Source organism: Equus asinus, chromosome 22, assembly GCF_041296235.1.
Source record: "Equus asinus isolate D_3611 breed Donkey chromosome 22, EquAss-T2T_v2, whole genome shotgun sequence".
Classification (NCBI taxonomy): Eukaryota; Metazoa; Chordata; class Mammalia; order Perissodactyla; family Equidae; genus Equus; species Equus asinus.
The window spans coordinates 13335530-13357720 of record NC_091811.1 but is presented as its reverse complement, the minus strand read 5'-3'; the positions used below and the strand labels follow the sequence as shown (position 1 = coordinate 13357720).

At 39.6% G+C, this 22191-nt stretch overlaps 1 protein-coding gene across 16 annotated transcripts in view; it reads left to right on the top strand.

Moving 5' to 3' along the window:
- ERC1 (ELKS/RAB6-interacting/CAST family member 1) overlaps positions 1-22191 on the top strand; it is a 526143-nt gene that overhangs the window by 479365 nt on the left and 24587 nt on the right. For all 16 annotated transcript variants that reach the window (XR_011497049.1, XR_011497048.1, XM_070494769.1 and 13 more), the window contains one exon: positions 3756-3944. Coding sequence is in view for 14 of the 16 variants with exons in the window: in XM_070494769.1 (XP_070350870.1) it covers positions 3756-3944 (189 nt within the window). In the remaining 2 variants the exon portion in view is untranslated. The remainder of the gene's footprint in view (positions 1-3755; positions 3945-22191) is intronic.

Here is a 22191-nt window from a genome sequence, read left to right as displayed (position 1 = left end):
TTTATGATGGGCATTCCTTCAAGATGTGTCTCTAGAATGTGTTCCACCCAACTATACTTAGTGTAAATGTCTGACCCAGAAACAGTAAATTGGGAAGAGAAAAGTAGCCATGTAATTAACTGGTTAGGGGCCTTTTGCTCTGCACAGTCCATCCTGGTATTGAAAAGTCAAATGGTCTAAGAAAGTCTGTTCAAATCTCATAGATAAATGGGTTGCAGAAATGGAACACTGTAGAATTTTCAATTGCAATCTGTATCAAACAATATAGAAGCAACTCATCTGTCTTCCAAAAGAGCTTTAGCCATCTAACCATACTTAAGTGGGAAGGAGGTTAAAATAAACACCTTCAGAAGATCACTGTCCTCTGTCACCATATGTCATCAAATGCTGACCTCCAAAGCCAATTTGAGGATCTTACACATAAGCAAATAAATCCTTGCAAGAAGAAACAAAGGTCTCAGTACATCAACCAAAAATCTCTCACCCCTTTTTAAAACTTAAACGCTTCTTTAACAGCTTGGTAAATGTAGGACTGGGGGAATATTGCTGTTGGGGCATTACATTTGGTAGAAGCAGAGGTTATCTTGACAAGTTAATTTTTTAACTTCTTTTTGCCAAAAAAGATATAGTTCTGCATAGCTGTAGAACTAATGTGGCCTGACCACATTTCTGACGGTTTTTGGTAGGACTCCTTGCCAAAGTACAGAGGTTGTATTTGGACAAAAGACATAACTTATGGATCCTGTAAGGCATCCTCTTTCTACTTGGCAAGTGTCCCTCTTCCCTCCTGAGATTAGGCAGTGGCAGTTCTGCCTTGTGGGAAACGCAGTTTCTTTTCTAAGTGGCCTACCCAAGTTAGATAGGGGAGAAAAGGAAAAGATAAGGGCATTTCCCACATGATTGACGTGGTTAAATGTGCCCCAGAGAGGCCGAAGTGATTTTTTTATGCATAGATTTGGGACCTATGCTAGTTGGGCAGTTGCATGGACTTTCACATACTAAGCTGTATTGTTTTTTGGGTTTTTTTAAGCAGTTCTCTTCGGCTGGGAAAAAAGGACCAACATCTTGGCCATTGCATGGAATGAATTTTTATCCTGGAAAAAAATTTCAAATTCCATCATTTTTTAAGTTTTCAATTGGACTTTGAAAAATTACATATTGCAAAACTATCATTTTTAAATCAATTCACACTTAAGCATGAAATTCATTTAAATCAGTTTGAAATTCATCTTTCATCGAGAACAGAGATCTAAAGTCAATTTTTTCATTCCCAGTCATACTGTAGTGAGCTAGTCTCCTTCTAAATTTTATTTTACTATAAGAAATTTGGTCTTTCCATTACTACCATTTATCACATTGTCCCATTCCTCAGTGGTCATACTCTTTTATGCCAGCTTTCCAATCCAAACAGTAATTAATATCAGCTCTTTCAGCCTTGCAACCCAGATGCGATGGCAACTATACACAGACACACACACACACAGAATGGTTATTAAATTGCACAAACCCAATGGAACTCCCCAAAGTGACTTTTTATCAATGTGTCTGTAAAAGAAGATAGAGAAGGCCAAGCTTTAAAAAAAAAAAGGAAAAGGAAATAGGGCTGCATTGTGTGGAGGCATGAGGGATGTGGTAATAGAACCGTGACTAGACAGTTCAGTTATTGAACTGCAAAACATACTGGCATTTAAGGAAATAATTGCCTTTAAATTTCCTTTAAAGATTGCGCTTTGAAATTCTTTCTAAATTTTCTACAGTGAGTATGCATTTATGATCAGAAATAAAATAAGTTCTTTTTGAGAGATTGGTGTTGTTTGTGAAAAACTATCCAACTTCCACACTCTCCAAATCCTCTGCTTTCTTGAAATAATCTGTTCCTTCTGTGATTGGCAGTGTTGATATGCCTATCAGACGTAGGAAATGCCAGCACAGAACTGGCACCATGAGCCTGCTGACTAGGAGTCTCTTATAGAGCCCGAGAGCTTTCCACACCAGCACCCAAGAGTTTAACCTTTATCCTTATAGAATTCTGTGTGATGGGCATGTTTAAAAAGTAAAAATAATGCTAAATTGATTCACTTTCTCTGATCTATCTAGCAGGCTCCAACTTCTGTGTTATATTATACTATATAGCCCTAAACTCTGAACTCTGATCTATTTAGTAATCTAAAGGTTCTTTTAGCTGCTAAACCCTGGCTCTTCCCTCTCAGTTATTTCATGGAAATAGTATTGGAAACAAAGGAAATGTGGTATATTTATAAAGCAACTGTTAAAAACCATATTTTCCAGGAATATGTGATGTTGTGAATAGTGCTCACAATATAACATTAAATGGGTAAACAGTGTATCAAGCAAAACGTGAAGTATGATACCATGAAAAGTTGATTTATATAAGTTTATAAAAAGACTTGGAAGAAAATCGCAAAAATGTTGTAAATGGACTTACAGGCTTTTTTATTTCTTTTGTACCTCTTTTCCCATATATTCCAGAGTAAAATGTGTATTGATTTCGTAATAAAAAACATAAAACTTTACTCACTTTTTAAAAAACTCTTAAAAAGAAATAAAGGAAAGCCACAGGAACAGTCCTGTGAGGAGGCCAGGGAGGAATCAGTGTCGTGTTGAAAGTAATACCAAGCCTTGTTGCTGTTGACTTGAAGATTACTGAGCTCCTTATTTGTGAGGTAGGTCATAGGTGTGCTATTGATGAAAAATGCCAGACTAGTGACATGCGACAGGTGCAAACCTCTGCCTTGTAAGCCCTGGGAACATTTGAGAATCGCCAGCATCTTGGCAGGGTTTTGCGGCTCTCACAGCTGCTGTGTGTCAAGCAGATGCTGCTCTAACATTTCAGTGTTCTAAGATGTGAGAGCTGGCCCAGCTCTTCCTAAACACCCCCAACTTTGACCAAGTACTGAGTACCTGGCCAGAGTATTGTCATGAGAGCTGTCTAACAAAATTCTGGGGCAGAAGTCATCTGTCATTTAATGTGCTTCCAAATGGAGTCAAAAGGATAGTTAGTCATCCAGGGTAAAGGGGATAAAAAAAAATACAGGACAGGACTGTTATTCAAGAAAAATATAGAACCAATGTAACAACTGAGAGAATTTCAGAGAGTCCCTTGCTGTGGGTCAGGTGTTTGGTGTTATAGAAGGGTTTATCAATCACTGTTTAAAAAGAATATCGGATAGCTTCTGTGAAATGAAGGAGGGGAGCTTAAGCCAGGATTAGGCAGACTCAGTAATGAGTTCACTCATCACATCTCTTGGCCAAGAAAAACATGCACCTTCTCCAGAGACAGAATTCTTCTTCCATTCCAGGAGGTAGAGGAACACATGAAGTGTGTGTTGTCCAGGCTTTCAGGTGAGCACATTTCACTAGCAATTTTCTGTAACCTACTCATAAATAAATGGAATGGGAAACTGTGAGGTAACTTGGAGTCTCTCTGTATCGGGAATGTCATTGCTATCAATACAAGTTAGTCCTGTCCTTAATCCCCTGCCTAAATACGGAAGTCTCAGTCTAGGTTGATATATGGAGCCAACATTCGCTACCCATCTCCCAGAATGGTGGGTGGATGTGACAGTGTAAATGTGCAAGTGTGTGGAACTGTTTCTTTTTATAATCCTGAAGATTTCAATAGTGATTAGCAGAGCTTTAGTCTTTAGTCAGTTTTCTTTAACTTGGGAGGCATAAAGATATTTGAACTTCTCATTTCAGATTGACCTTTACTTTCCTCATTTTTCTCACCTCAGATCATCCAGTCCCTCTTAGAACTTGACCAAAATAGAAGCAAATTAAAGTTGTATATTGGACACCTGACAGCCCTCTGCCATGACCGAGACCCCCTGATCCTTCGTGGACTCACTCCACCAGCTTCCTACAACTTGGACGATGACCAGGCAGCTTGGGAGAATGAGCTGCAGAAGATGACCCAGGAACAGGTAAGTCTCTCACTTGAACTTCGACAAAATCTTACTAAAATGCATCTACTTTCAGGCTGATGCAATAGGAACTACCTTGGGGAAGTCAGCGTTCAGATTCAAGAATCTCAGCACTGATTAGTTCTGCAACAGATGCTAGGAGTTACCATTTGAAGGAGGTCCCACTGTATTCTTCCCTAAGTGTAACTTGCTCAAGTATCAGAAAGGGCTGTTTTACAAGGGAGAGGGTTAAGGACAACCTGTTAACATGCCACACGTTATTTCATAGAAGTGATGGCTACTCATAATTATGGCCACTGAAGGAAAATCTGAGTTAAGGATATTTGGATGAGGGATTCTTGACAAGTCGGTAGCATATATCTTCAGTTTTCTCTGGGAAACTGTGGGTTACAACATACTAAATTTTTAAGTAAAAGAACCACTAGATGAGTTAATTTAGGTCCCTCCCCCCAACATGCTACATTTTCTGTTTACCGTTGCCTGTGAAAATCCAATGATTTTTTTTTCATGTTGTGACTTTTTCTATTTCAATAAAGAAATGAGAAGGCTGGTCCAGAGACAAAAACCATGAATAAAGGAAACAAAGAAAGAACGGGATGAGGTTAGGAATAGAGAGGAGACATGGAAAGTGAAGGAAAGAAAAATTGAATAAACACTGAGAAATAGAAATAGATAAAGAAAAGTAGAGCAGTTTTAAAACAATAATTCTAAGCTCCTTTTGTTCCTAGCATACAGATAAGGGTTGATGATATCTTTAGCCCCTTACAGACTATGATCTAAGTCTTAGACTGTGATCTAAGCCAACCAAAAGACTTCAATGCACAGGTGGTGTAAATTTACTAAAAGTCTTCATCAGAATTTTTAAGCAATACACTATTTTCCAGCTAAGTACTTCCTATTTGATAAACATGATTTGTTTATTCATAAGGTGTGAAGGAAAATTGTGTTAAATACAAAACTTCCCATGGTGTGATATTAGAGATGGTGATAACAATCCACAGGTCAAGAAATGTGAACTGGAATCTTAGAGCTGCACTTACTCCCCCATGATTAGATATTGCCTGGTAATAGACGTGCTTAACAGCCTAATTAGTTACCCACCTTATTTATTTGAAGCAAAAAGGTAGGGCCTACTTCTCAAATTTAGCATGTTGCCATAGAAATTTTAATTTCTTTCTTCTTGAAAGAAGAAAAAATTTAAAGGACAGAATTAAGTTGAATTCCTAATAGCTCCTTTTGATATTAATGACCGTGTAGTAGAATGCAACTGAAAGCCCTTTGGAAACAGAGCACATGGCTAGTTAATCTTGGAAGCTTTTACTTCAAAATTTTGCGTAAAAACATTGCTTCTTAAAGCAGTAACATGGCAATGTATCACAGCTTAATGGCATTCAGTTATTTCTTTGTAAAACAGCTTGTCTTTGAAATGGAAAATAGTATTTTTGCTTAGTCTAGTTTTTCAAATATGCCTGAGTGGACTTACCTCAGTCTTTCCAAGGGAAAAAAATTACCTGCAGGGTGAGACCAAGAAAGAAAATTTCAAACTATGAATTTTTTTGGAAGGTTTTGAGTGAATGAAAGTAGGAATTCGTTATTAGACTTGCCATTGCACATTATATTACAATCAAGCTACTGTAATCATCAAAATAATTTTGCTCACATACATGAATTCTGTTAATATTGTCACATTTCCCCTTGATTGAGAATGTGCTTCAGTTACTGAAGTTACTGCTTAAGGTGTGTGAAATTGTATCTTCAGCAGTATTTCTTGGGAAGCAGTTGACTTAGATCATCTATCGAGGAATATAGAAACTAACACCACCTTCTGTAAGCTTCTCCGTAAATGCTAAAGATTTGTTGAGAAACCAACCGATTTTCTGCCACCTCACCCCAAGTAAGAATTTAAGGGAATAATGCTGGCTATTGAAAAAGATGACCTCTAATAACAAAATGATTTGTTTATGAAAGTATTGTCATCAAAGTTTAACTTTAGTTTCTGAAACCCAAGAAACATAAGATATTAATCACTTCCAGATATGCATACTGGTTTATTTTGTGTGTGTGTGTTGTTATGTTTTTGTTTGGGGGATGTAGAGCCTTCTGCAACTGACATTTGCGTTATTCACCTCTGTACATCCAGTGCATTTCACTGCCACCATGCTCCCCACAATAGCACCCCCATGAGGACAGGACAGGAGCCTTATCTATCTTTTTCAATGCCGTATCCTCTGTACTAAGAACAATGCTTAGCATATAGTATCCACTCAATAAATATTTGTTGAATGAATAAGAGGAGAGAGGAAAACAAGAGAAGGCAGACAGGATAAAGTCCTTATTCCTTATCATGTCACACAAGGCCTTTTTTCATTTGGCCTAATTATTAAATGCATGTCTCTTCTTACCCTATCCTTGAAGCATATCCAACCACTTACATTTTTTTAAACTGTTAAACTACTTACAGTTTTCATACTTCTGTCTTTTTGCTCATACTGATCCTTCTGCCTGATATGCCCTTCCCTACCTTGTCTCCCCAAGGAGTACCTAAATAGGAATCTGAGTTTTAAAACTCAGCTCAGACATCATTTCTTCTATGCATTCTTTCCTGAAACTCCAGGCGGAATGTGCCACTCCCTCTTGAGGGCTTCTGTCGTACCTGTAAACACTTACACTTCCTTGTTTTCATATCTGTCTTCCCATTCTAGGCTTTCTGTCTGTTGAGGACATGAACCATATTATTTCCATCTTAAAATTAGCACCACATGATGTGCATGGTACTTGCTCAGTAACTTAAATGAGCACGTGAATTCTAGTGAGTTCTGCATAGTTTATTATATTGTATTTCATATTTGTGATCCTTATTTCTCCAACTAGATTGTAAGTTTCTTCACTGCCAGAACCATGTCTTTTATTTCTAGCATAGTACTATACATGTAGAGAATGCTTAGTATATACTTAGCCGATTAGTTATTTGGTGACCCGAGGCAGTTTCCTCAGTGCCATTTAGTAGCTTTGGATAATCTGATTATTGATGTCATGGCCCTATAATCTGCAGCTGCCTGGCCTATGGAAATATAACCTTATATCTGAAGGTTTTCCAGAATTGTTCTGTTTCCTTTGTCCTCTTAGAGGTTGGCTACCATACCAACTAAATTTATGGATTTGTTTATTTTTCTTACCTTATTAGTTTCTCCTTTATGTATCTTGAAGCTCTATTATTGAGTGCATACACATTAAGGATTGTTATGTCTTCTTGATGAATTGGCTCTTTTATCATTATGTAATGTCTCTCTTCATAGCTGGTAATATTCCATGCTCTGAAGTCTGCTTTGTCTGATACTAACATAAGCACTCCAGCTTTCTTTAGGTTAGTGAGTTCATGATAAATCTTTTTCCATATGTTTATATTTAAAGTGAGTTTCTTATAGACAGCATATATCCACCAGCCCAGAGAGCACAGGTCTAGGGGACAAGGCTGTCTCTTCTTTCTTGGTTCCAGAGGGCAGGGCTACCTCCTCAGTTTCAAGGGCCAGGCTGCCACCCCAGACCAGAGAGATGGGCGCTGCCACCCCAGTGGGCATGGAGGACAGAGCATCCAGCCAAAGAGGGTTATTCTCAAGCTGTAAAATCTAATGTAACTTGCCCTGCTAGACGTTGGACTTGCTTGGGACCCATGATCTCTTTCTCTTCTTTCCAATTTCTCCCTTTTGGAATGGAAATGTCTTGCCTATGCCTCTCCCACCATTGTATTTTGGAAGTAGACAACTTGTCTAGTTTCAACAAGTTCACATCTAGAGAGGAATTTTGCCTCATGATGAATCATACCTTGAGTCTCACCCACACTTGAGTTAGATGATATTTAGATGAGATTTGAGATTTAGAGTTGATGCTGAAATGAGTTAAGACTTTTGAGTTGTTGGGATGGGGGTGAATATGTTTTGCATGTAAGATGGATGTGAATTTTGGGGGTACAGAGGATGGATTGTTATGGGCTAAATTGTGCCCCTGCCCTCAAATTCATATTTTGAAGTCCAAACTCCAAGAGTATGACTATATTTGAGTGTAGGGCCTTTAAAGAGGTAATTAAGATAAAATGAGGCTGATAGGGTGAGCCCTAATCCATTCTGACTGGTGTCCCTATAAGAAGAGGAGATTTGGACATGCAGAGACCCAGCATGGATAGTGTGCTCACAGAGAAAAACCATGTGAGGACATAGCAAGAAGTGACCATCTCTAAGCCAAGGAGAGAGGCCTCAGAAGAAACAAACCCTGCTGACACCTTGATCTTGGACTTCTAACTTCCAGAACGATAAGAAAATAAATTTGTATTGTTAAGCCAACCCAGTCTGTGGTATTTTGTATGATAGCCCAGCAAACTAATACACCCTCTTTTTGAAAGATATTCTTCTATAGAATTCTAGGTTGGCAGTTTATTTTGGTTTTGTTTTTTAATACTTTAGAGATACTGTTCCATTTTCTTCTGGCTTCCATAGTTTCTGTTCAAGAGTCTGCTATAGTCGCTTTTTGTTCCTCTGTCATATTTCTTTTTCACTGCTTTCAAGATTTTCTTCTTCTGTTTTCAGCTATTTGAAACTAATGTGCCTACTTGTGTTTTTCTGTATATTTCCTGTTTGGGCTAAAATCCTGTTTGGGATCTCTGAGTCTCTCAGATCTGTTTTGTTGACTTTCATTAATTCTGGAAAACTCTTGGCCATTATCTCTTCAAATAGCTCTTTTGCCCCTTTCTCTCTCCTCCTTCAATAACTACAATTACGTATTTGTTAGATCATTTAATTTTGTCCCAACATCTCTTGGATGTCTGTTTTGTTTTGTTTTTTGGTTTTTTCACGTTATGTTTGGAGATTCCTACTATCAGTTTAGATAGTTTCTATTGATCTGTCTTCAAATTCACTTGCTTTTTTTGTCTGTCTCATAATTTTTTATTAAACAGCAAATATTATATATGAAAGAACGGTAGAAACTGAAGTAAATAATATTTGTGTCTGGAAATAGGCATTCCTCTTCTTCTGTCAGGCCATTAGCATTGGGAGCTGAGTCAAATAAGTCAATGACTGAGCTAGATTTGAGTTTATTTTTGCTATAGTTATCTTCATTGTAACACAGGCTTTAAATTTTCCATTGGTACATTGCCACTGTCCTACATTTAATGTAAGTTCTAGAGTGCCGATTTTTCTCAGTTTTCCTACTTTGCTCTCAGCTTTCAGTATGTCCTTTGTGCCTGCACCACAGAGGGCTCTGTCTTCGTGCTCTAGCCCTTCTCCAAGTGTCAGGCTGCTCTTTCTTGTTACTCACTGCTCATGGTTGGAGCAGGGCAGGTTTCTTCATTCTCCTGCTCCAGCTTCAGTCTTAGGCAACCTCGGTCTCAGTCTTCTTGCCCCACCCCTAGTAACAGACAACTTTCCCTACTCTTCAGTACAGGGTCTAGACTGCAGGTAGATTTCCTGCCCTTTCCCCAGTAGCAGCAGGCTTCTGCGTTGAATCAGTTTAGAATTTGGGGGCCTAGTGAACTTCCTGTCTCTTCTCTAGTGACAGCTTACCTTGTCAATGCAAGAGATAGGCATTTCTTGTCAAGGCAGGGTCAGGCTCTAGGCACTGAAGGGTTCTTGCCTCTTCCTGGCACATAGTTTTTGCAGGTGGGTTTTGTCTGACCTTCCTCACATGGCAGCCATTACCATGTGTGCTCAAACAGGGCCTAGAGTGTGGATATCTTTCTCCTATGGTAGTACCCCTGCTCTACCCTCAAACCCTGCCAGGCCCCGCACACCTGCACCATAGAGGGAGGGCCCCCTCAGGTTTCCTGCTGAGCTCCTGATCTTTCTAACATACAGTGAAGGCCAATAGAATAAGAAGTAAAGTCTTATCATTGTATCAGAATTCCATAATGGTCCCTTTAGAAAATACGATGATCAATGTCATTTTATTCCTGGTGCTATAAAATTGACCAAACTGAGATTGACTTACTGCAATGAAATATTCCATTTTTGAAAGTTAAAAGATTACTTAGACCCATAGAACTATTAAGATTTTTTTTTCAACCTATCAAACTTCCTGTGGTAGCTTGATGATCATTATAGAATAGCTAGATGGCAGAATGTGATGAATTCCTTTCTAGGCTCTGCCTTGAATCTGTTCATAGCAATGACTTTTAATTTTTTTTTTTTTTTTTAAAGATTGGCACCTGAGCTAACAACTGTTGCCAATCTTTTTTTTTTTTTTTTATGTTTTTTTCTTCCTTATCTACCCAAATCCACCCGGTACATAGTTGTATATCTTAGTTGCATGTCCTTCTAGTTGTGTCACGTGGGACGCTGCCTCACCGTGGCCTGATGAACAGTGCCATGTCTGTGCCCAGGATTTGAACCAACGAAACACTGGGCCGCCTGCAGCAGAGCGTGCGAACTTAACCACTCGGCCACGGGGCCAGCCCCAGTGACTTTTAATTTTTGAGTTTTCTAAGTCTGTCCCCAAATTTTATACTCTTTGGAGTTTTCTTTGGGTGCAGTGTATTAGTTTTTATTGGATTGAATTAGGTAGATTGGTGCATGGATGACAGGCAGGCATATGTACAGTAGTGTCATGTGCTGCTGTCGGCTTCAGTGTAGTGTGGGAATTAAGGGCACATGTTTTAGAGTCAGATGGACTTAGATTTGCGTTGTTTTACCTTCACTGCCTATCTATCTGAGTTTAGTTTTCTTAACATCTCTACCTATTCCTTTGTCGTTCAATGTACGTAATGTTGTTATGAGAACTATAATGCATGATAGTTGTTATTGTTATTACCATCATCATTATTGTAAGTTAATGTTTTACTAAGAATCAGCCTGATGACCCCCCATATCAACTTTGGAATTTTCTCTTTTTCTGGAATCTTGAGCATAAAAAATTCTGACCCTACATCTCTAGTCATATATAGGCTTTCTTAATCTCAAGCTTCCTGTTATTCTATATCCATGTTATGATCCAAGAGAAAAGTCTTAAATATATATATTTTAGGAGTCACAAAAATTTTTTGTAGAGGTTTCCATAAGAAGGTTTCCTCTGTGAAAACATACAGTTGCCATTTTTTTGTATGTATGGGTGGGTTTTTGGGGGGGGGGGGTTGTTTTTTGTGTTGGTTTGAGGAAGATTAGCCCTGAGCTAACATCTCCTGCCAGTCCTTCTCTTTTTGCTGAAGAAGACTGGCCCAGAGCTAACGTCCGTGCCCATCTTTACATGTGGGATGCCTGCCACAGCATGGCTTGCCAAGGGGTGCCATGTCCTCACCCAGGATCCGAACCGGCGAACCCCAGGCCGCCAAAACGGAACATGCGCACTTAACTGCTGTGCCACCAGGCTGGCCCTAGTTTTTTTTTTTTAATTGGTAACATTGGTTTATAAACAGTTGCCATTTTTTACATAATATATATTTAGTTCCAATTTTGGTCACTAGGTTCTTTTCTTTTTGGTATGTGGTTGTGCCAAATTATTTTTAATGAAAATTTCAAGCATTCAGAGAAAGTATAGAGATTAATATGACATCACCTTTGTACTCAGAATTAACAAACATTACTTTGTTATAGCTACTTTAGATTTTTTTTTTTTTTTTTTTTTTTTGAGCAAGATTAGCCATCCACCGCCAATCCTCCTCTTTTTGCTGAGGAAGACTGGCCCTGAGCTAACATCCATGCCCATCTTCCTCTACTTTATATGTGGGACACCAGCCACAGCATGGCTTGATAAGCTGTGTGTAGGTCCACACCTGGGATCCGAACCAGTGAACTGCAGGCCACTGAAGCAGGGTGCACGAACTTAACCACTACGACACTGGGCTGGCCCCTCAGATTTTTTCTTAACACTAAATATAGTTCAAGTCTTCTTCATACCTCTTCTCAGTTGCATTTTTCTCTTTCTGTCTGCAGTGGCAACCACTGTCCTAAATTGGTGTGCATTTTCACGGTCCATATTTTTACCCTTTTAATACACTTACTTGTTTCTATAAACAATATGCAATGTTGTTTAGTGTGATATAAATTTGAAATAAATGCTACCATACTACTCTGGCTATCTTTCTGTTCATTGTTGTTTACTGAACCCAGGCCCTCTGGTCACTTGGTATTGGAAGAAGAGACGTTGAAATTTTTCAGATAAGTGTAAATCTTATACCATTGTATGTATGATTCTGGGGCACTAAAAACACTTTCTTTGAAAAAATAGATTGAGGTAGTGTCAAAGTAGAATGCTCTTATGGTAAAAAGTGGGTAGCACTAAGAAAAAATGTTTACTAAGTTCAGTTTCAGATTTAAACGCCTTCTCTGTTTATTTTAGGACAGTTCCATATTTGAACATTATTTGTTATCTTCCAGAGTCACAGCTCAGAGCCGAAATTCCAGGTCCACATTTCCTACACTACACTTTACCTTCTCCTTTCATAAGGTGTCTTCATTTCTTTGCCAAGCTACCTGGCCAACACTTACACAGGAAACCTTGTTACTGTCTCCTTGAATCTGGTGTTGACACTAGCTAACGTAGACCTAACATCTAGAAGGAGTTGAGTTATTGGTTCTTAGGGCGAGTATTATAGAACCACATGAAAATTGGGGGCATTTTTCAACTAAAACTTTTCAGACAAAAGGCTTTTCCCTTCATTATAAATGCAGACAGTTATTTTCGTAGAGCTCAAGGATTTGGGTCCTGGTGTATTTTGGAGGGATAACAATAGGTTTAACGTAAATGTTGTGTCTGGTTTTTAAAAGGTTATACTGAACATATGCTACATGTCAATTCCTTAGTTTCAGAAAGATGCAACAAGGTGGGCCACCATTTTTTGGAAGTGCCAGAGCTGAGGGTTCATCTGTCATGGTGGAACTAGTAGTCCAGGACCAAGATGATGGTGCACCTGGTTGGGAGATTGGTTGCCTACAAGGAGATTGAGCAATTGAGTAAATGTATTGAGGTTAGTGTGAGACAGGTTTGTCACCATCCAAAGTAACAAATATAGAAAGGGTATAGGCAAATCCTGTGGTGTTAGATTGTTGTTGGAGATATTGATATGGACCCGTGGTTTTTAACAGATAGATAGATTAATATATTTAGATATCTATGTGTGGAGGACAGCCCCGTGGTGCAGCAGTTAAGTTCGTACGTTCCACTTCGGCGGCCTGGGGTTCGCCGGTTCAGATCCCAGGTGCGGACATGGTACCACTTGGCACGCCATGCTGTGGCAGGCGTCCCACATAGAAAGTAGAGGAAGATGGGCACGGATGTTAGCTCAGGGCCAGTCTTCCTCAGCAAAAGAAGGAGGATTGGCAGCAGTTAGCTCAGGGCTAATCTTCCTCAACAAAAGATATCTATGTGGCTACATATATGTGTGTTCATCGACATGTATACGTATATGTATTTCTCAGCTCTATCTGCCAAGAGCACCTAGAAGCAGTGATACACTAGTAACAAGGAGCTCATCTAGCACCCAAATCTTGGTTTCTAGATAGCTTTTTCCACCTGAAGGAACAAAGTCTCCTTGGACACGTGGCTGAGTCTAGGGCTAGTATGTAGCAAAGTACAGCATAAATCCAGAACATCTTATTATACCAGAAAGTAAGGAGGTCTTCCAAGAGTGGTGGGGCTGTGTCAAAAGGATATGGAGGCTCCCAATAGCAAAATATTGAAGAATTCTAGCTGCAAAATAAATAATGATAGTAACAGATTATAACCCATTGAATAAAATAGAAGTCTATAAATCTATAGTGGTATAAAGAAATGAATAAACAAACAAACAAATTGTGTCCTATAGTAGAATGCCAGCAAATAAACGTAGAAGGAATGATGGAATTAGAGAATCACTATTTGGCAACCATCACAGTGATAACTGATGTGGACCAGAATCATCAATGAATGTGAAAACCAGTAGCTAAAAGTTTATTGAGGGGGCTGGCCTGATGACATAGTGGTTAAGTTCACACACTCTGCTTCAGCAGCCTGGGGTTTGCCAGTTCACATCCTGGGCATGGACCTACACACTGCTCATCCAGCCATGCTGAGGCAGCGTCCCACATAGAAGAACTAAAAGGATGTACAACTAGGATATACAACAATGTACTGGGGCTTTGGGGAGAAAAGAAAAAGAGACAGATTGGCAACAGATGTTAGCTCAGGGCCAATCTTCCTCACCAAAAAGCATACCTTAAAAAAAAAAAAGTTGAGGAATAGAATATTTGCATAGTCTGAAAGGATCTCTTCATAAGAAATTTATTTCAATTAATTAGCACAAAATTCTTTTGGTTAATTTACATTGGGAAAACCTGGCAGACACCATCCAAACCAAGGGACTAAAGTTAACACCACCAATAGTCAGCCAAATCGACATTATGAGCTTCTTGATAATACACACTGAGAAGAACACAAGAGGGTATTCCTGCTGAACAATGTGTGCCCTGAACTTAATGGTTAGGAAACGTGTCGAGTCATGGCTACATGGATGCAGATGCAGTTAGATGGGTGGATTTGTAACACACATACCTGTGTCTGTATCAAAAGAGAGATGAATGAATGAATGGTAAGACAAAGGTAGTAAAATGTTAGCAATTAAGTAATCTGGGTGAAGGGAATGAGAGTTATTTGTATTATTCTTGAAACTTTTCTATAAGTTTGAGATAATTTCAAAATAAGTTTTTAAAAATTTAAGTCAGTAAATCTTGGGTTCCGATTTTCATCCTCCTGTGATAATGGAGATGCCTAATAGTATTGAGAATGCTAAGAAGTATATCAGCCTAGACAACCCCAAGCGGCTACCCGTAGGCAGCAGCAAGATGTGCAGTCAGTTACAAGTGAAAAAATGAACTTTCTGTGTGTAGACTGATTCAGTGTTACCCTACGACCAGTGGACAGACATTATAAGAAGGCGGCCTTTCGTTTAATAGAAAGAAGAACTTCCTAGATCTGTCCACAAAAAGAGTGGACAGCCATATATGAGAGAAGTTCTTCTTCACTGGAGGAGAACCTGTTCAGCTGGGTTGTAGAAGGAATTCAGTGTTGGGAGGTGATTTGAGTCAGATTATTTCTAAGATTTTTTCAACCCTGATTGTCTATTACTAGTATAAAGGGAATCTAAAATAGCCCACAAAGTTTTAGAACTGTATTTGAATGTGACATCCTAGCTCAGACTCCACAAAAAAAAAAAGAAAAGAAAGGAAAAAATAGGTAAAAGACTTGAAAAGAGGAAGATAGAAGTATTAAAAAATCAACAATTGTTTAGAAAGGGCAGCTTCCATAGAGGTAAGAGATACCTCTTACAAGGGTATAGAACTCAGTCATCGGATGAAGGCTTTTGTCTAAATGGTGAGGAGGCTCATGTTTCTCCTTTTTTCTATTTCTACTGAGGACAGAATGAGAGAGTATATTAAAGTATAAAGAGAAATATTTCAGTTAACCATAGGGAAGAATCTGGCTATGGAATTGGGAACATGGAACAAATTTCAAAGGGATGTTTTAGAACTTCCTTGCAGAGAGATTTAAAAACTAAGATTGAGTCCCAAATACTTAGCGCCCCTTCCCCAACGCTGTCATACTTGTCAGTATTGTGCCCATTTAGTACAGAGCATCTCATCCTATCAGTAAACATGTATGACCTATATGTGGAATATTTTTGAAAGTGCAACTTTCATTTTTAAAACCTTAGTAGCCCTGGAATTTTAGGTAAAGCCAATGTTTTTGGCTCTGAAATTCAGCCTTTGTAACTAAAGATTAGCAATGGGTGGTTGTTTTAAAGCCTTAATAAAGAAATATGTTTTAATTCCAGATATTAGCCAAATGGCACATATATTGCTAAAACTACCTCCCAATTCAACAGGCATAGAGAAGTAAAACACTAAACATAAGAGGAAAAAATTAAAAATTAGACTTTATCAAAACTTTAAACAACTGTTCATCAAAAGGTTAGAAGAAAATATTCGCAATGTATATATTGAACAAAGGATTTGTATCCAGAAGATATTTTAAAAATTGATAATAAAAAGACAAAACAACATAATTTTAAAATGAGCAGAAGGCTTGAACAGATGCTTCTCAAAAGAAGAGACACAAAGTAAGCATGTGAAAAAATGCCCACGCAAATGAAAGACAATAAGATAGTACTATAATGCCACAAAAATGGCTAAAATTAACAAGACTGACAATACCAGATTGTGAGGATATGGAGCAACTGGAACTCTGATGCATTGCTGGTGACAGTGATACAAGACTTTAGGAAACAGCTGAGCAGTTTCTTTTTAGATTAGGTGTATACCTATCCTGTAGCCCCACAATTCCATTCTTAATTATTTATTCACGAGAAATGAAAACACATGTCCCCAAAAAGATGTGTACAGGACTGTTCATAACAGCTCTATTTGTAAAAGCCCAGAACTGGAAACAGCCCACGTGTTCATTAACAGAATAGACTTTTTAAAATTATTATATACCATATAATGGAATATTCAGCATTAAAAAAGAGTGAACTACTAGTACAAGCAACTTTATCAATGAATCTCAAAAACACTATATTAAGCAAAAGAAGCCAGATGCAAAAGAATATGTAATTAATGTATGATTCCATTTATATGACATCAAGATAAGGATAAACTAATCTATTCTATGGTGATAAAAATTAGAGGGGCCAGCCCCGTGGCCAAGTGGTTAAGTTCATGTGCTCCGCTTCAGGGGCCCAGGGTTTTGCTGGTTCAGATCCTGGGCACAGACATGGTACCACTCATCAGCCCAAGCTGAGGCAGCGTCCCACATGCCACAACTAGAAGGACCCACAACTACAATATACAACTACGTACCGGGGGAGAGGGGGAGAAAAAGCAGAAAAAAAAATTAGAACACTAATTGCTTATAGGAATTGACTGAAAAGGGAGTACAAGGAACTTTCTGGGATGATAGAAATATTCTATATTGTAGTTGGGGAGATGGTCATGTGGGTGTATGTATTTATCAAAATTCATCAGATTGTACACTTAAATATCTGTGCATTTGGCTATATGTCAGTGATTTAGTTTAAAACAAAAACAGAAAAACCATGCCCACTACCAGTCTCCTTTTGAACTTTTTGAAGCAGTTTGACTGATAGGCAGATTCTGCTAAAAAGCTAAAAATGGAATTTCTCCCTAGAGTACAAATTCTTTTTTTCCGCCAGGCATGCCAGCCTCCCATCAGGGGCCAACCACACTGGAATGAACTTGTATCAGCCAGCCCGCTCTGTGGGTCATGGGACTTTGGATTCTAGCTCCCATTGCCAGCACTCAGTCCCATTTTTAATTTTCAGGGAAGTATTGTTCCAAAACTTGGGTAAGACCTTGTCCTCTCCTTGGATTCCTTCGCCCATTTGTTATTTCGATTTTGATCAATCATTCTTTGGCTTGTACTCCTCTCTTTTCAAGGTGGTGAATCAGGGCCGTTAATGCTGGGGCAATATTGGACACAGACCCGGAAAGTCTTCTCCCTCACTCGGGGAATGCATCAGTCATCAGTCACCACATGACGTTGCATTCTTCTCTCTCAAATGCATTTGCACAGATTGCTGTACCGCACAAGTGAGCCAGATAGACACATGAACTGTTAGGGGCCAAGGGATAAGGGGCAGCAGGGAGAGAAAATACGAAAGAAAGGCAAAAGAAGAATGGTTCTTTGTGAGGCAGCAAACTTTGTTCTGGTTCCCAGCCTGAATGTTTCTGATCTGGTTTTCTTCTTTTTGTGATGTTTGAACTTGTTTGCTCAGTTCCAGTGTTGAACTGTTGTCCAAAAAACTTAGAGCAGCAGAGTATGAGAGGCTGAGAGAGGCAAGACCAACAGTCCAGCAAAAAGGACTGCAGAAATGTGAAGACAAATATGTGTCTGTGTCAGGACTGGGCTTGAGAATGGGGTTGTGTGTGTACGTGTGTGTGTGTCTTTTAGAAGATTTATGAGAAAAACCCTGTGGAGTAGCCTCACTTTTTCTCTGTGGACACACAATCTGGCACTTTCTCCTTCCTCTGACAGCTGCCATTAACCTTTTTATGCAAAGAGCAGAGGATCTTGCCTGTTGGATGGCAAGATGTTGAAATGTTGAAAATCTGGCAACGAACAACCTGTTCAAAAAAAAAGGAAGATAGAGAAAAGATGGGCAGACACCCACCAGAGAGGACAGTGGCTGCCAGGGTGCTAAGTTGGGCCCTAGACACAAAACTGCTGCCTTCCTTCTGAGAAAATCCCCTGAAACTGAGTTAGGGAAGGGGAGAGGACATGAGGACTTGAATCTGCTCTATAGAGCAGATAAGGGACTCTTTTACATGGTTGAAATTACACGGATACTAAGCATTATTTTCTTACTTCCCTCCCAATGTGAGAGCAGCCTTATGGTGTACACCTGAAAGGAGGCACTTAAATAGGGGCAAACTATAGGCTTTGTGCCAAATGTAGAATAATCTTGTTTGCGGAGAGAGAGAAAGAATATTAAGAGACATAGCTAGACCAAAACTTTTCTGATACAAAAGATCCCTCCAACCGTTCCTTCCTTAACTTGTCTCAGAGAAGGGGATTCTGCTGTTTCTCTTTTGTCTGCAGGCCTTTGCCTCAGTTCTTGACTAGGGCGGCTCTTGACCCTTATTACTGGTGCCCACCCCCAACTTGCCAGGACTAAATAAAATTGAACATAAAACACCTACTCTGAATTCAGGTTTCATGTGCCCCTGGCTTTGCAGCAAAGAATGCAAGAACCTCTTTTCACTCTACTTTTTATTGTCTTGGCCTTGCACTGGACTCTTTAGAATTCTAAAATATGAATATGGAATTTTTTTTAATTAAAAAGCTCTGTATTTATAGAGATCTTAATGTTTCCTAGCTACCCTAATTGCTTTTTTTCCTTTGTGTTAAAGTATTCCCATGGGAGAAGAAGGCTTGCACTCCAGATTTTCTAGAATTCCTGCAGGAGCAATTATTTACCATCTTGGAATTTTAATGAGTCTTGACAATTACTACAATTCAGTACGTTAAATAGGAGTCTGTCGTCTCCTATGTCACCTTCCAGAGATAATGCTCCCCCAACAAAGCAAAGAAAATTAATCCTTGCGAATGCCCAAAAAAACGTGGCCAGTGTAGGCATTGCAATCTTAAAGCCAGTGGAACTTAGCAACTTCAGAAATGATAGTTTTCTGGTCCAGTCAGAGCATTTGCAATAAATTGTCCTTAATTTTTTTCCAAATTATTTATTTCTTTACAAAAGGTTTGGTGGTACCACTTTTATTGGGACAGTCTAGAAATAGAAGTAACTTAAATTTCTTATAGATATTATCTACTATGGTGTATGCCAGGAGCTCTCAACCATGTTTCTGCCCCAGCACACCTGAAGGATATGTGGACAGTAATTCTCTAAGGGAAACCTATGTGAACTTAAAGAAAAAGGTGTGGGACCACACCCATCTCCCAGTGGGGCGTGACTTCCCGGGTGTGAAATCAATGGGTCACCCTGAAATGTAGCAGTCTCCGGTTTACACACAGTCAGTGCTGCCGCTCCCCACTTGACTCTCCTGTGCCCCATAACTTGAAGCCCCGCTTCCCCAAAGAGATGCGGGAAATACTACCACAACTTCCCTTTCTATATTGTTCACTAGTCCAGAGTCCCTTCTACTTGAATGACCCAGGCCTCCACAACAGCCACTAGTGAGATGTTCTAGCTATTGTTGCTATTACTTCCTGAGCCTCTAAGAGAATCTCCTGCACCCCTTTTAAGAATGTCCAGCTGCTGGGGCCACTGTGATAGAAGCGAGGTTTTCTCCCTTATGCCTTTGCAGTACTAAGTAGAAAAGATGGGACCAGGCCACACTTCACTTGGCGCTAAGGCAAGTGAAGATGTATTTCTGATGTCTGGAGTTAGAACTCAGAAGGTATCTTCCAATATATGAAATGTTAGGAATGCTGGTGAGGTTCTGTGACACTGTACACCAACAACATTGTATTAGCTTGCTAGGGCTGCCATAATAAAATACCACAGACTGGAGGGCTTACCCAACAGAAATTTATTTTCTCACAGTTCTGGAAGCCAGAAGTCCCAAGATGAAGGTGTTGGCAGGATTTTTTTTTTTTTAAGATTTTTTTTTTCTTTTTTCTCCCCAAAGCCCCCCAGTACACAGTTGTATATTCTTCGTTGTGGGTGCCTTCTACTTGTGGCATGTGGGACGCTGCCTCAGCGTGGTTTGATGAGCAGTGCCATGTCGAACCAACGAAACACTGGGCCGCCTGCAGCAGAGCGCACGAACTTAACCACTCGGCCATGGGGCCAGCCCCTGGCAGGACTGGTTTATTCAAGGCCTCTCTGCTGGGCTTGCAGATGGCTGCCTTCTTGCTGTATCCCACGTGGTCTGTGCTCACATGCATCCTGGTGTCTGTGTGTGTGTCCAAATTTCCTCCTCGTAGGAGGACACCAGTCAGATTGGAATAGGACCCACTCAGACAGCCTCGTTTTAACTTAGTCACCTCTTTAAGTCACCTCTACCAAGTACAGTCACATTCTCAGGTTCGAGGGTTAGGGCTTCAACATAGGAATTTGAGGGGGAGACACTTCAGCCCGTAATAAATGTTACAGGTCAGTATTCTCACGGGGACTACTTGGAAACCTGACGACTGCTTAGGTAATCGTTTCAGGCTTTCAAACAACTGACTTCCAAACAACCTCTGGAAACAGCATTCCAAATAAATCATGGGGCCCTGCCTATTAAAAGGTAGGGTTTCTCACATCCCCTAATTACGGAATACTCCCTTAGAGGAGATGCAGGGCCTGCTGGTGACTGGAATCCAGAATGGCTATGTGAAAAGAAGGTAGTAACAACCTTTCTTAAAAAGCTGCGTGAGAGACGTAAAAGTATAAAATGTAAAGCAGATGCTTGTGCAGTGAATGAACGAAGTCAGGAATTTTCTGTAGCTGAGCTTGTGGTATTCTTCTCCACTGTGTATACACGGTCTTATTGCTTTGTCTACCTCTTTTTCTACAAAGGCCACATGGGCACGAAAGAAAAAGCCCTACCTAGTATGTGCTATTCTGGTGAAAAAGAGTGTTCCACTTTAACACTGAAGATAGCAGATCTTGCTGTAAATTTCAGTGATGCTTGGTAACTCTAAAGATGAGTTTTTGATTGATGGGATTTTTCATGGGGTTCTTGTTAAAGATAAACAGTGGTTTTAATGTTATCAGACTGAAAAAAATCTTACCCTTTTATAGTGTAAACCCTGAGCCAATCTTCAGATGCTAACATCTTATTGCCAACTTACAGAAAAGCATGATGTGAGAGTGGCTTAAAAGTAGTATGATGGGATATTTGGTAAGACTCCTGCCTGGCTTCATCTCTCCTACCTATAGGCCTGAAATTTCACTGGTTCAATTTATTCCTTTGAATCAAGCATCTCTCCGAGGAACTGCCTTTTAAATGCAGGTGTTTCTGGAAAGGGTAGCACATCGTCACTGTCAACTTAGCATGCTAGGGTACCTGAACATTAGAATGATAAGAACAGCGAGTGACTGGGAAGAGAAGAGTTCAAAAAAGAACAAAACTGCCAGATTAAAAGTCAGGTTAATCCCCTCTTCAGTGTAACCCAGGCCTGGTGATAAAGCATCATTATCCTTAGAATTGTCTGACTTTAGGCTATTTGATACATCTAGAGTATGTGGGAAATCACATTGACCTCTTACAAGTCTTTAGCCTAAATTTGAGTCAATAGATGTTTATTTCTAAAAGTAAGTTTACCACAGATGAATGTCAGGATGCACCTAGCAAGAAGGTGGGGAATCGCTGAAAAGCTCGGGTGATGGGTTTTCTCTCGTATCCTACGATAAGTCACAGGGAAGGCGCAATAAGAAGCCTTCATGGGAGTGGAAAACTCCTCCAAGTAGAAATAGCCTGCAGGCGCTCAGCTGGGGGTCACTGTTCTAATGTTATTTTATCATGAATGAGCTATATTTATTCAGGGATTATTAAAGCTGGAAAGAATTTAGAGCTCATCTAATCTCCCCTTTCCTTTCTGCACATGAGGAAGCTGAGACCAGAGAGATGAAGTGGCGTACTTGGGACCGGACATTTTCTTCCATTCCAGACCTTTTCCCAATGCTTCACCTTGCACCCCCTTGGAAGAAAATCCTCTTAGCCTGTCAGAGGAAGCTTTAATAATACCTGCGTTCGCCTACAGTAATGTTCAGTCATCTGCAGGATGCTGCAGAGGCATTTGCCTTTCAGCTCAAGCAGAGTGC